This window comes from Sinocyclocheilus grahami, unplaced genomic scaffold, assembly GCF_001515645.1.
Source record: "Sinocyclocheilus grahami isolate Dianchi unplaced genomic scaffold, SAMN03320097.WGS_v1.1 scaffold1868.1, whole genome shotgun sequence".
Taxonomy (NCBI): domain Eukaryota; kingdom Metazoa; phylum Chordata; class Actinopteri; order Cypriniformes; family Cyprinidae; genus Sinocyclocheilus; species Sinocyclocheilus grahami.
Genome location: NW_015507047.1, coordinates 19,180 through 32,568, shown reverse-complemented (window position 1 = coordinate 32,568; position 13,389 = coordinate 19,180). Strand labels below are relative to the sequence as shown.

At 38.6% G+C, this 13,389-nt stretch overlaps 2 protein-coding genes across 3 annotated transcripts; both read right to left on the bottom strand.

The window, feature by feature from the left end:
* Positions 1-1,093: 1,093 nt before the first annotated feature.
* Positions 1,094-2,476, bottom strand: LOC107573102 (gastrula zinc finger protein XlCGF8.2DB-like). The gene has a single exon (XM_016259543.1). The coding sequence runs from the start codon at positions 2,473-2,475 to the stop codon at positions 1,435-1,437; it is 1,041 nt and encodes a 346-aa protein (XP_016115029.1). The 5' UTR covers position 2,476; the 3' UTR covers positions 1,094-1,434.
* Positions 2,477-3,072: 596 nt separating this feature from the next.
* On the bottom strand, positions 3,073-12,503 carry LOC107573101 (gastrula zinc finger protein XlCGF8.2DB-like). 2 transcript variants are annotated; one of them, XM_016259541.1, is made up of 2 exons: positions 12,419-12,503; positions 3,073-4,288 (listed from the first exon to the last, which is right to left on the bottom strand). In XM_016259541.1, the coding sequence occupies exons 1-2, from the start codon at positions 12,501-12,503 to the stop codon at positions 3,243-3,245; spliced, it is 1,131 nt and encodes a 376-aa protein (XP_016115027.1). In that variant the 3' UTR covers positions 3,073-3,242. The 2 variants fall into 2 exon arrangements, with proteins under 2 accessions (XP_016115027.1, XP_016115028.1); XM_016259542.1 differs by lacking the exon at positions 12,419-12,503 and adding an exon at positions 8,267-8,300.
* Between the last annotated feature and the right edge of the window lie 886 nt (positions 12,504-13,389).

Below are 13,389 nucleotides of genomic sequence, written 5' to 3'. Positions count from 1 at the left end.
ATCTGTGTGTGCCTGGGCTACCACGCCGACCGGCTTAACACTAGTGGCCTATGACTATGTGAGCCTTGGCTACCACGCCGACCGGCTTAACTCTAATTAGACGCGCACTATGTGTAATGTTTAATTAGCAAAATGAATATACGTTGCAATCCGATAGATAAGACCCCAGCACCCACCTGGGAAAATATCACAATTTAGTCATTTGATAACTGCTGTTACTTTCTCCACTTCATCGGTCCCAGCGGCAACGTAACAGCTTGTAAATTCATGTTCGTGCAATGATGAGATGGACAAAGTTAGCCGATGCATGCTATTTTACACTCTCGTGCAGATAAAGTTGTCAGAGTTACAGTGCACAAAAACCCCTGGGTGGACTGACCTGAATGAACTGAAATAAAAGCAAAATGTAAATGTTTTTTCTCCGTTTTCTGAATTACACAGCACAGTGAGACCACACGTGGCACGAGCACATTTCTCCGAACTACACTACCCATAAAGCATTTCACTCGCATTTCATAGCGTCTCCCGCAACAGTCATTGATATGACTGCGATAAGCGCGTGCTTCTGACGCTGCGTGCAGCTGAAATCAACCACACACATCATAATGAAAACATCGACCTGAAATATAACGAACGTGAAAACTGAGATAATCGCCGATGTATATGGCGAACCCCCGTTGAAATGCAAACATGCTTATTTCATTTAACCTGTTTCATGTCTGTTACTATCGGCGTGTTCTCAGAGTGATTACATGCTCTAAACTGCGTTTTGCTCCAGCTGTATAGACACAGATGCTAAATGCTGGTGCTAATATGCTTAATATTTCGCTCCTGCAAACAATGCAAACTGCTAACATGACACTTAGTTTAAACTTGATTATGGTTGCTCATTTTTTAATTCAATTAGGCTGAGCACGCAATACACACAGCGATATGGATTAGAAGAGCATTCACTTATCTTAGATGTTGATTTTGCTGTTCTGAAGCAAGCTGCAACTGCTACAGCAAGCACTAGTCATATATTTGAATGTTGAGCAGCGAGCTCATTGGCTAACGATACAGGAGAGAACCAATCAGCTGTGCCATGTGATGTCATTAGGTCAGACCTATCGGACTGCGCCATCTAGAGTTTCATGCCAGAACTCTGTATTTAATTCAGATGGAAGCCAAGCTTCACTGAAACAAAACATCAAAACAAACAAAAAAACATCATGGTCATTTTTTTTCTCTGAGGAGTTTTCAAACCTGTTCTGGAGGACCCCATGCACTGCACATTTTGTATGTCTCCCTTATCCTTATCTGACACAATTAAGGTCTTGCAATCACTACTAATTTTGTCATTTAAAACTCCTTCCACACACAGAACACAAAATAGGGTCTCACAAGCACATGACTTTGCAGATGCATCTCTTAAGTGTGACAGCAGTATACATTTTACAAATGAAACCTCATATGACTGTTAAAGTTTCCTTTAAATCGGAAACTGTTTCCACAATGATGGCAGGTGAATGGCTTCTCTCTAGAGTGAACTCTCATGTGAGTCTCAAGGTTTACTTTAACGGTGAAACTCTTTCCACACTGTTTGCAGGTGAAGGGTTTCTCTCCAGTGTGAACTCTAATGTGGTTCTTAAGGTATGCTTGCTTTGCGAAACTCTTTCCACAGTGATGGCACATGTTAGGCTCCTCTCCAGTGTGGCTCGTTACATGAATCTTAAGATCATTTCTGTCTGTAAAACTCCTTCCACACTGATGACATATAAAACAGTTTTCCCTCGAGTGAATATTCATGTGGCAATTAAGTGATTCTTTACATCTGAAACTCTTTCCACACTGAACACATACAAAGGGCTTCTCTCCAGTGTGACTTCTTATGTGAATCTTAAGATTTCCTTTTAATGAGAAACTCTTCCCACACACTTTGCATTTGTAAGGTCTCTCTCCTGTGTGAATTCTCATGTGGGTATCAAGGGCTCCTTTACGACTGAAACTCTTTCCACACTGATCACATGTGAACGACTTCTCTCCAGTGTGAACTTTCAAGTGAGTGTTCAGATTTACTTTTTGAGAGAAGCTCTTTCCACACTGTCTGCAGGTGAACGGCCTCTCTTCTGTGTGAACTCTCATGTGAGCTTTAAGGTATTTATTGAATTGGAAAGTCTTTCCACACTGGTGGCACATGAAAGGTTTCTCTACGGAGTGACTTATTACATGCATTTTAAGGCATTTCATGTCTGAGAAACTCTTTCCACACTGATCACATACAAACATCTCTCCAGCGTGAACACTCTTGTGGACGTCAAGGTTTTGTTTTCGTGTTCGATTAGAACTGTTAGGTTTGGTCTTCTGAGCTCTTTTTCGTGAGGAAGTCTTTTCAGTCTGTCTAGGTTTTTCACCAGTCATGAAATCATGATGCATCTCACACTGATTTTTCTCTTCAACTTCATTGAGTTCTTGACTTTCCTTTTTCAGCAGCATCAGGTCTAAGGGGCAAAAAAAAGAGACAAATACATATTAACCCCAGTGTCACAATTTCACCCGTCTATGCAGGCCTGATGAATGATGCTGAACAGATTTGGCTGTGTCAGTGTGTAAGTATTGGACAGAGGGGAGAATGGGGCTTCATTGGCTCTGACAAAATAAGCTGCTGCTGCAATGGAGAAAATAAAGTTTGAGAAAGAAGACAGGTAGCAGGAGGGAATAAAGTTTGAGGGTGTATTCACACCAGGAAAGTCTGCTAGTTCACTTGCTTTGGTCCGGAACAAATACAATATAGATTTTTTTTGGTTTGGTGCGGTTCGCTTTCACACTGCCCTTTTTGCAAGTGAACCAGAAACTGTAAACAAAACCAAACGTGTGCTTAAGGTCATCCATTCATTGCCTCATCCATTCAACCGTACCAGAGTTCGTTTGTAAGCGGACGGAGACCACCTTTTCAGGTTTCATGCCAGAACTCTGTATTTAATTCAGATGGAAGCCAAGCTTCACTGAAACAAAACATCAAAACAAACAAAAAAACATCATGGTCATTTTTTTTCTCTGAGGAGTTTTCAAACCTGTTCTGGAGGACCCCATGCACTGCACATTTTGTATGTCTCCCTTATCCTTATCTGACACAATTAAGGTCTTGCAATCACTACTAATTTTGTCATTTAAAACTCCTTCCACACACAGAACACAAAATAGGGTCTCACAAGCACATGACTTTGCAGATGCATCTCTTAAGTGTGACAGCAGTATACATTTTACAAATGAAACCTCATATGACTGTTAAAGTTTCCTTTAAATCGGAAACTGTTTCCACAATGATGGCAGGTGAATGGCTTCTCTCTAGAGTGAACTCTCATGTGAGTCTCAAGGTTTACTTTAACGGTGAAACTCTTTCCACACTGTTTGCAGGTGAAGGGTTTCTCTCCAGTGTGAACTCTAATGTGGTTCTTAAGGTATGCTTGCTTTGCGAAACTCTTTCCACAGTGATGGCACATGTTAGGCTCCTCTCCAGTGTGGCTCGTTACATGAATCTTAAGATCATTTCTGTCTGTAAAACTCCTTCCACACTGATGACATATAAAACAGTTTTCCCTCGAGTGAATATTCATGTGGCAATTAAGTGATTCTTTACATCTGAAACTCTTTCCACACTGAACACATACAAAGGGCTTCTCTCCAGTGTGACTTCTTATGTGAATCTTAAGATTTCCTTTTAATGAGAAACTCTTCCCACACACTTTGCATTTGTAAGGTCTCTCTCCTGTGTGAATTCTCATGTGGGTATCAAGGGCTCCTTTACGACTGAAACTCTTTCCACACTGATCACATGTGAACGACTTCTCTCCAGTGTGAACTTTCAAGTGAGTGTTCAGATTTACTTTTTGAGAGAAGCTCTTTCCACACTGTCTGCAGGTGAACGGCCTCTCTTCTGTGTGAACTCTCATGTGAGCTTTAAGGTATTTATTGAATTGGAAAGTCTTTCCACACTGGTGGCACATGAAAGGTTTCTCTACGGAGTGACTTATTACATGCATTTTAAGGCATTTCATGTCTGAGAAACTCTTTCCACACTGATCACATACAAACATCTCTCCAGCGTGAACACTCTTGTGGACGTCAAGGTTTTGTTTTCGTGTTCGATTAGAACTGTTAGGTTTGGTCTTCTGAGCTCTTTTTCGTGAGGAAGTCTTTTCAGTCTGTCTAGGTTTTTCACCAGTCATGAAATCATGATGCATCTCACACTGATTTTTCTCTTCAACTTCATTGAGTTCTTGACTTTCCTTTTTCAGCAGCATCAGGTCTAAGGGGCAAAAAAAAGAGACAAATACATATTAACCCCAGTGTCACAATTTCACCCGTCTATGCAGGCCTGATGAATGATGCTGAACAGATTTGGCTGTGTCAGTGTGTAAGTATTGGACAGAGGGGAGAATGGGGCTTCATTGGCTCTGACAAAATAAGCTGCTGCTGCAATGGAGAAAATAAAGTTTGAGAAAGAAGACAGGTAGCAGGAGGGAATAAAGTTTGAGGGTGTATTCACACCAGGAAAGTCTGCTAGTTCACTTGCTTTGGTCCGGAACAAATACAATATAGATTTTTTTTGGTTTGGTGCGGTTCGCTTTCACACTGCCCTTTTTGCAAGTGAACCAGAAACTGTAAACAAAACCAAACGTGTGCTTAAGGTCATCCATTCATTGCCTCATCCATTCAACCGTACCAGAGTTCGTTTGTAAGCGGACGGAGACCACCTTTTCAGCTGGGTCTCGGTGTGGTTGTTTGGTCCGCACCCGAGTGCGATTGCTGTATTCACACCTGCCCAAAAGTTCTGCACCAAAAAGGGGAAGCGAACTTGAGTTCGATTCAATCAAACCAAACCAAACCAAACCAAACAAGACAGGTGTGAATACACCCTGAATTACAATAAAGTAAATGGATTAAAACAATGAATTACGCAGTGAATGAGTGTGGTCTATTGAATAAATACACCAAGGCCCCGTCTACACCTGGAATTAAGAACTGAATGACAAGTAGATGAGAGAGAGACACATTTCCATTTGCATCTCCACAACATTATGAAAAATACCAATGTATTTGAAGGATACAACTTCAAGAAAACGGTAAGATTTGCACGTTTCCTTTTTAAAACAGGCCTATAAATACAATATAGATTTTTTTTGGTTTGGTGCGGTTCGCTTTCACACTGCCCTTTTTGCAAGTGAACCAGAAACTGTAAACAAAACCAAACGTGTGCTTAAGGTCATCCATTCATTGCCTCATCCATTCAACCGTACCAGAGTTCGTTTGTAAGCGGACGGAGACCACCTTTTCAGCTGGGTCTCGGTGTGGTTGTTTGGTCCGCACCCGAGTGCGATTGCTGTATTCACACCTGCCCAAAAGTTCTGCACCAAAAAGGGGAAGCGAAGCGAACTTGAGTTCGATTCAATCAAACCAAACCAAACCAAACAAGACAGGTGTGAATACACCCTGAATTACAATAAAGTAAATGGATTAAAACAATGAATTACGCAGTGAATGAGTTTGGTCTATTGATTAAATACACCAAGGCCCCGTCTACACCTGGAATTAAGAACTGAATGACAAGTAGATGAGAGAGAGACACATTTCCATTTGCATCTCCACAACATTATGAAAAATACCAATGTATTTGAAGGATACAACTTCAAGAAAACGGTATGATTTGCACGTTTCCTTTTTAAAACAGGCCTACTTTGTCAGTGACGTGCCGAGTCAGCCAATTATATTTACACTGCGATAAATAAGTAGCCTATGCCTACCGGTTTCCACTAAATTAGCCTATAAACATCCTAAAAGATGTTCACCTTATCAGCAAAACTGCATAAATGTAATTTGATTTGAATTTAAAACAGGGGCCACCAAACTCGGTCCTGGAGGGCCTAGCTCCAACCCTAATTAAACACACCTGAACCAGCTAATCAAGGTCTTACTAGGAATACTTGAAACTTCCAGGCAGATGCGTTGAGACAAGTTGGAGCTAAACCCTGCAGGACACTGGATCTCCAGGACCGAGTCTGGTGACCTCTGGTTTAAAACAATTAAAATACTATTTGGCTAGTGCAAAAGAATGAGATCAATTCTATTCTAAAATCTTTATCTGGCAAAATTATTTATTTTTATGAAACCTACCAATATTCAAGTGTTGATAAAAAAAGAACGCTTTAAGCTAGAATAAAACTTAAAAGTAGAGGCTCTGATCTTTATTTTGGTGTATTGTATATTTAAATATTCATACAGCAAAATATTCTGGAGGCCATCAAATTTTAGTGAAAATCATTAAAATCGCTGGCAACTTTTTTCAAAAATGCTGGCGGGGAAAGAGTTAATATCTTGTACCTTTGACGGTGTTAAACAGGTGTCGTGGATGGGAATATGCATGGAGATGATATGCAGATGAGGTTATGCATAGTAAAACTAGGCGTTGTAAGCGCCACATATGGTGATTTTGGGGAGGAGACGGGGTGGAGATGCACGTGCGCACAATCTTCCCCTGGCTGGCATTTATAAAGGGATTTTTGCGCAGGTTCTGGCGTAAAAGTCTAGCTTTTGTGCGTACATACAATTTTAAAATGAAATCTAAGAGAAGAGTTTTATAAATGAGACTCCTTGTGTTTTAATTGGTCTCTTTTGGCCACTTTCAACCCCTTCTGTCCTGATTTCTTTGACGGGAGGGTCTATGGGTGGGTAAATGTATGGCCATTTTCAGAACTTTTTTGTTTTAATGGTTGAAATAAGCATACATATGAATGCGGCCGGAGATGACGGAAAAACATATGAAGAACAGCAGCTTTCATTTCTGCTCTAACAGCTGTAAGACCACACCGAAAGCAGTGAGTGCTTGTTAGAAATCAGGATTTGTGAGAACATTGTGTTTGGTACATTTTCATGTTTAAACTAAACTTGGGTCAAAAGTTTAAACAAAGTTTAAATCTGGCAAGCCCATTTTCCAAAATATTTGTGCTGCATTAGGTTAGTAGGCAGATAGTAGCTGTCTTTTCTGGATGTTTGATCATTTGACAACATGAGCATGTTTTTTTTTTTTTGACTACCTCTGGAAGTGGTTGAATGCTCAAGAACATATTAGACTCTGTTCACACCTGTATTTAGTGTCATCCACTTGTGATCCAATCAACTAAAATGCATCTTAATATCAGGTGTAAACAGAGCCCAAGGCTCCTAAATCGGTGATCTTGAATAAATCAATTTCCACTACTTTATTTGATTGTAATTTCAGTAATAACTGAAACGAGTCAGAATGAGACACTACCATTCAGATGCCAGTCAGTGCCACTACCAGAACTTTTCTGGTGAATCTGGTTCGGTTAACAAATCTTCAAACTGCGAAATTGACAATCATTTTAACAAAATAAGACAGACCCTAATAAAACTACTTCACATAGAGCAGGGTGATAAACTATATCATATCGAGGTCATGATAAAATTAGTTGTTAATGATAGACTGCAGGGAGCCGGCGAGGGAAACAAAAGTGTAAGAAAATGTGTGTTACCCTCCAAAGCTGAAGAAATTGTTGAAATAAGGTAACACAACGTCAATTATATGCAAGTGGTTTGTGTTTCTTAAAAGTGATGTAGTGCAGATGAAGGGCAGGTTCACAAAGAATGTTTTTTGTGGTTAAAAAGATTAGATGAATTTCAGAGGGGGGAAAACATTAAGTTATTGGGATGCATTTTGTTTTTAAAGTTTAACTTTTAACTTGACCGTCACATTTTAAGAAAGCTGTATCAAGCATGACAGTTAACGGAAACTAGAGATTATGGTTTATAAGGTTTTAAACAGGGATATTTTTCTACAAAAATGCATCAATTTGCTTCAGAAGGCCTTTATTAACCCCTGGAGTTATGTGGAGCACTTTTTATGATGAATGGACGCAGTTTTTTGGGCTTCAAAATCTGGACCACCGTTTACTGCCATTATAAAGCTTGGAAGAGCCAGGACATTTTTTTTAAATAACTCCAATTGGATTCGTCTGAATAATAAAAAATAAAAAAAGTCATATACACGTGCCTTGAGAGTGAGTAAATAATGTACTTTTTTTCTTTTCTTCCCATTTTTGGGTGAACTAACTTTAATCTGTTTAACAACTGGTTTAAAATGTTGACATTTTGCACTTTTACACACATTTCTACCTCTAAAATATTTAATAACTTTTAATCTAAAAATTAACTTCTTAATTTTAAATTAACTTTTGTGTAGACTGCCCCAAATATTTGAGGTATTTACCGTGACTATTTTAACAAGTCACAAGGCAACATGGTACCAGTCTTCAGTCTCCAAGCAGCTCTTGACCGCATTATGACTGTACTTCACAGCATTTGTCCATATCACTTCGCCAAATGATTTCAGTTATTTCAAAGGTCCTTACAGCCTAAAACAGCAAAATAACCAAAACCCCCAACAGCACTGGCCAAACAAATAAATATAGTGAACAACAGGATCAATAAGACAGATCATTTCCATGTTTTTGCCACAAAATTACATTATTATGTACGGAATATCAAGCATGACAGTTAACGGAAACTAGAGATTATGGTTTATAAGGTTTTAAACAGGGATATTTTTCTACAAAAATGCATCAATTTGCTTCAGAAGGCCTTTATTAACCCCTGGAGTTATGTGGAGCACTTTTTATGATGAATGGACGCAGTTTTTTGGGCTTCAAAATCTGGACCACCGTTTACTGCCATTATAAAGCTTGGAAGAGCCAGGACATTTTTTTTTAAATAACTCCAATTGGATTCGTCTGAATAATAAAAAATAAAAAAAGTCATATACACGTGCCTTGAGAGTGAGTAAATAATGTACTTTTTTTCTTTTCTTCCCATTTTTGGGTGAACTAACTTTAATCTGTTTAACAACTGGTTTAAAATGTTGACATTTTGCACTTTTACACACATTTCTACCTCTAAAACATTTCATAACTTTTAATCTAAAAATTAACGTTTAGCTTTTGTGTAGACTGCCCCAAATATTTGAGGTATTTACCGTGACTATTTTAACAAGTCACAAGGCAACATGGTACCAGTCTTCAGTCTCCAAGCAGCTCTTGACCGCATTATGACTGTACTTCACCGCATTTGTCCATATCACTTCGCCAAATGATTTCAGTTATTTCAAAGGTCCTTACAGCCTAAAACAGCAAAATAACCAAAACCCCCAACAGCACTGGCCAAACAAATAAATATAGTGAACAACAGGATAAATAAGACAGATCATTTCCATGTTTTTGCCACAAAATTACATTATTATGTACGGAATACTCTTATTTCTCCTTAAAGACGCACACATACAACACAGAAACATTTTATCAGTAAAATAGCTTAGCAACTTTAAAGTTACATGACATTTCTCACAAGCGAGGTAACAACGGCGCTGTTCTTGAAGAACAAACGTTCAGTATTAGTGGAGACGTTGCTGCTGAACATTGTTGAGAGACACAGACTCTGGTAATTCACATGCTTAATCTCTGTTTCTCTCATATAACTTAGTTATTAACTGCATTAGTCTGCTATCAATGGCTCAAGCCTCCTTTACTAGGTCTAAAATGACCCAAATGATTTCAGTTATTTCAAAGGTCCTTACAGCCTAAAACAGCAAAATAACCAAAACCCCCAACAGCACTGGCCAAACAAATAAATATAGTGAACAACAGGATCAATAAGACAGATCATTTCCATGTTTTTGCCACAAAATTACATTATTATGTACGGAATACTCTTATTTCTCCTTAAAGACGCACACATACAACACAGAAACATTTTATCAGTAAAATAGCTTAGCAACTTTAAAGCTACATGACATTTCTCACAAGCGAGGTAACAACGGCGCTGTTCTTGAAGAACAAACGTTCAGTATTAGTAGAGACGTTGCTGCTGAACACTGTTGAGAGACACACAGACTCTGGTAATTCACATGCTTAATCTCTGTTTCTCTCATATAACTTAGTTATTAACTGCATTAGTCTGCTATCAATGGCTCAAGCCTCCTTTACTAGGTCTAAAATGACATTTTGTAATTAGCAATGGAGGCATTAGATGAGATGCGTAAGAAATAATCCTACTCACAAAAGCGTTTTAAGGACAAAAACCAGATGAATGCCTTGAAATATATCATCTGATCCATGTCTTGATGTTATGAAGCACTGTCAAGAGGATGCCAAACCAACAGGTGGTGATATAATCTCAACCGTAAAGCCATGTTGGCCAATCAGAAGCCTGAAAAAGTCTCCAGTAGGCGGAGATAACAGCGCAGGCTCCGACGTCACAAGCCAAAAACTCCGGTTTTGCGGTCTACACGATAACACTGCAACCCGAGTTTTTGAAAATCTCCACCCTGGCAGGAGTTTTTAAAAAATGTTCGGTTTCAGTGAACTGGTGCTGCGTTTGCGTGGACGAACGACCAAACCGTGTAGAAAAAGCTGCGGTTTTAAAAATGGACAGGGCCTAAGATTAACTTTGTTCATGAAAACTCCTCAAGCCCCAGTTGGCCCGCTTTGGACCAAGATATTGGTCAGGCCAAAAGCCCCTGTCTGCTGGCCCAGAGGAGGCCTGATCAAGCCCTGGATGTGACGGTGGAAACACGACTGTCGCTGGCACACACTAACACACTCACTTACTGCCCATCAACTAAAACGCAGATTACGACATCAAACTGACATATATCTCTTGTACATTATGGATGCAATGTGTGTGCGGCCTACAGAAAGTTTATTTCAATAATGCATCAAAGAGTTAGTTCCTTCTATTTCTGTTGTGCGTCTTAATGCGAAGACGATCCCACACGTGCAGTTCAGGAGAAGAAACGCTAGATCAGCTTAATGTCAGCACTTATAAAAATGCTGACTTATTTATGGATTGACTCAGTGAATATTTACTTTATATTCAGGTATGTTAAAGTGTATTATTATAATAACTTGTTAACTGAATTGTTTTAACTGTAGCCTCAGTTTTTGTTTGATACTGTTGCATAGTTCACTTGAAAAAAAGATGGTTTTCAGTATTTTCAATTCAGAAGTTTATTTGGAGTTTAATGGTACAGAAAATAACTTTATTTAGGCTACTTCTGAATTATTTTTTTTGCGCTGTCAAAATTAGCTTGTTAACGCAGGTGATTAATCTTTCTAGTTTTTCCAAAAATATTTAACGCAGTTTACGCAGGGGCGGAGCCACCCCACTCACAGCTCCTGCTTCTGTCTCTTTTTTTTCCTTGAGAAGAATTGCATTTGTTTAGATGCAGAACGTCAAACAACAAACGGGAGACGTTTGAGACGCGCACTCTAACTTCACTTCAGCATCAAGCGCTAGTCAAATGAGTGCGGGAAATGTACTGTGCTCATAGAAATCAGTAACGTTTATAGCTTTAAGGATTATCTAGATTTAATTTAGATTTTAGTGTTTGATAACTTTATTCAATTTCTGTATATTTCCTACTTGCTGAAGGGCACAGCTAGCTAAATATGACATTTATGATAATGGGTTTATGTGTAGATTGTTTTAAGTTCACTTATATCCAATTATTTTTTTTAAGTCTAATAAATGCTAAATTTGATAGCTCTCAATTATACTGTAATGTTGAATGGCTATAGTCGATGGTTAAATATTAGGGGAAAAAATATTTCCTAGAGACATTAGTAGTATTGGTATCATTTGCATGCTCTATCACAGATGAAGTGAATAAAATGCAATATTTGTCAAATACTCAGACGTTTCAGAAACATTTTCATGAGCAACAGAAACACTTTTTATGTACTGCTTAATAAAGCGCCATCTGTTCAAGAATAAAGTTCAACATAAACATATACTATTTAAATACGTATAAAGTATATGTGGAGGGATGTTTTTATCAGTGCGTTTTGATAAATGTGACTCAAAATAAAATTTCGACTACAGTAAAAAAGCTTTTACTGTAAAAAAATAAATAAATAAAAAAACAGATTTGTGAGCAGTATTGGAATTGAAAATAGTAGAATAAACACGCAACACACGTGATTGTTGTCATGTGGTGATTTTAGCCAATCATGAAATCAGCACTCAGCAGCCGCTCTGGAGAAACCGTTTAAAGCAAAATGCTCTCGCGGTGCTTTGATGCCACGTGACGTTAGCGTGGTCTCAAGTTGGACAAAATTTCTAACCGGCATGCACTGCTTCAAGTGAGATTTCAAACGATTTGCACAGCGCCGCATGAAGTCGAACTCACCTTTTGTGTGGTCATGTGATCTCAACATCTGTCCACGTGGCGACCCGCTCCATGACAAATTAAACCACTTAAATTACAACGGTCATATGAGTTTCTTCAACAATATCATTCATTTCTGTAGAGCTGGACATTTTAATAAGGATCAAATGAGTGAGTTCAGCTTAGAGAATAAAAACCAACCTGTTTGTTCCTCAGTATCTTCATGTTTGACTCCGAATGTTTCTTCAATCTTCATGTCTTCACTCTCCTCTTTAATAAACTCCATCTTTGTTTGTTCCTCAGTATCTTCATGTTTGACTCTGAATGCTTCTTCAATCTTCATGTCTTCACTCTCCTCTTTAATCGACACCATCTTTATAATAGTGTCACTTGGATCTCAGTCGCTTCAGGAGTTTTTCTGTGTTTGGACACTTTGTCCTGTTTAAGGAATGCTTCTTCAATCTTCACGTCTTCACTCTCTTCTTTAATAAACTCCATCTTTGTTTGTGTCTCAGTATCTTCATGTTTGACTCTGAATGTTTCTTCAATCTTCACGTCTTCACTCTCTTCTTTAATAAACTCCATCTTTGTTTGTTCCTCAGTATCTTCATGTTTGACTCTGAATGCTTCTTCAATCTTCACGTCTTCACTCTCTTCTTTAATAAACTCCATCTTTGTTTGTGTCTCAGTATCTTCATGTTTGTCTCTGAATGCTTCTTCAATCTTCATGTCTTCACTCTCCTCTTTAATCGACACCATCTTTATAATAGTGTCACTTGGATCTCAGTCGCTTCAGGAGTTTTTCTGTGTTTGGACACTTTGTCCTGTTTAAGATGAGAATAATTAACAGAAAGAAAATTAAATCCAAACTAAATCTCGTGCACTGGTAAAGCCGAGAACACACTACATGACTGTCAGGCATATTATGAATGGAATTTGGTATTGGCAGCTGGGTCTGTCCTTAACCAGCTAATCAAGCTCTTTCTATGCATACTAGAAACTTCCAGCAGGTGTGTTGAGGCAAGTTGGAGTTAAACTCTGCAGGACACCAGCCCTCCAGGACCGAGTTTGGACAGCCCTGGGCTAGACTAATTAATTTTCTTCATAACGAATAGCCTATTCTTCTAAGTTTTCATTTTAAAAAAAAATCATAAATCACAAATATGACAAAA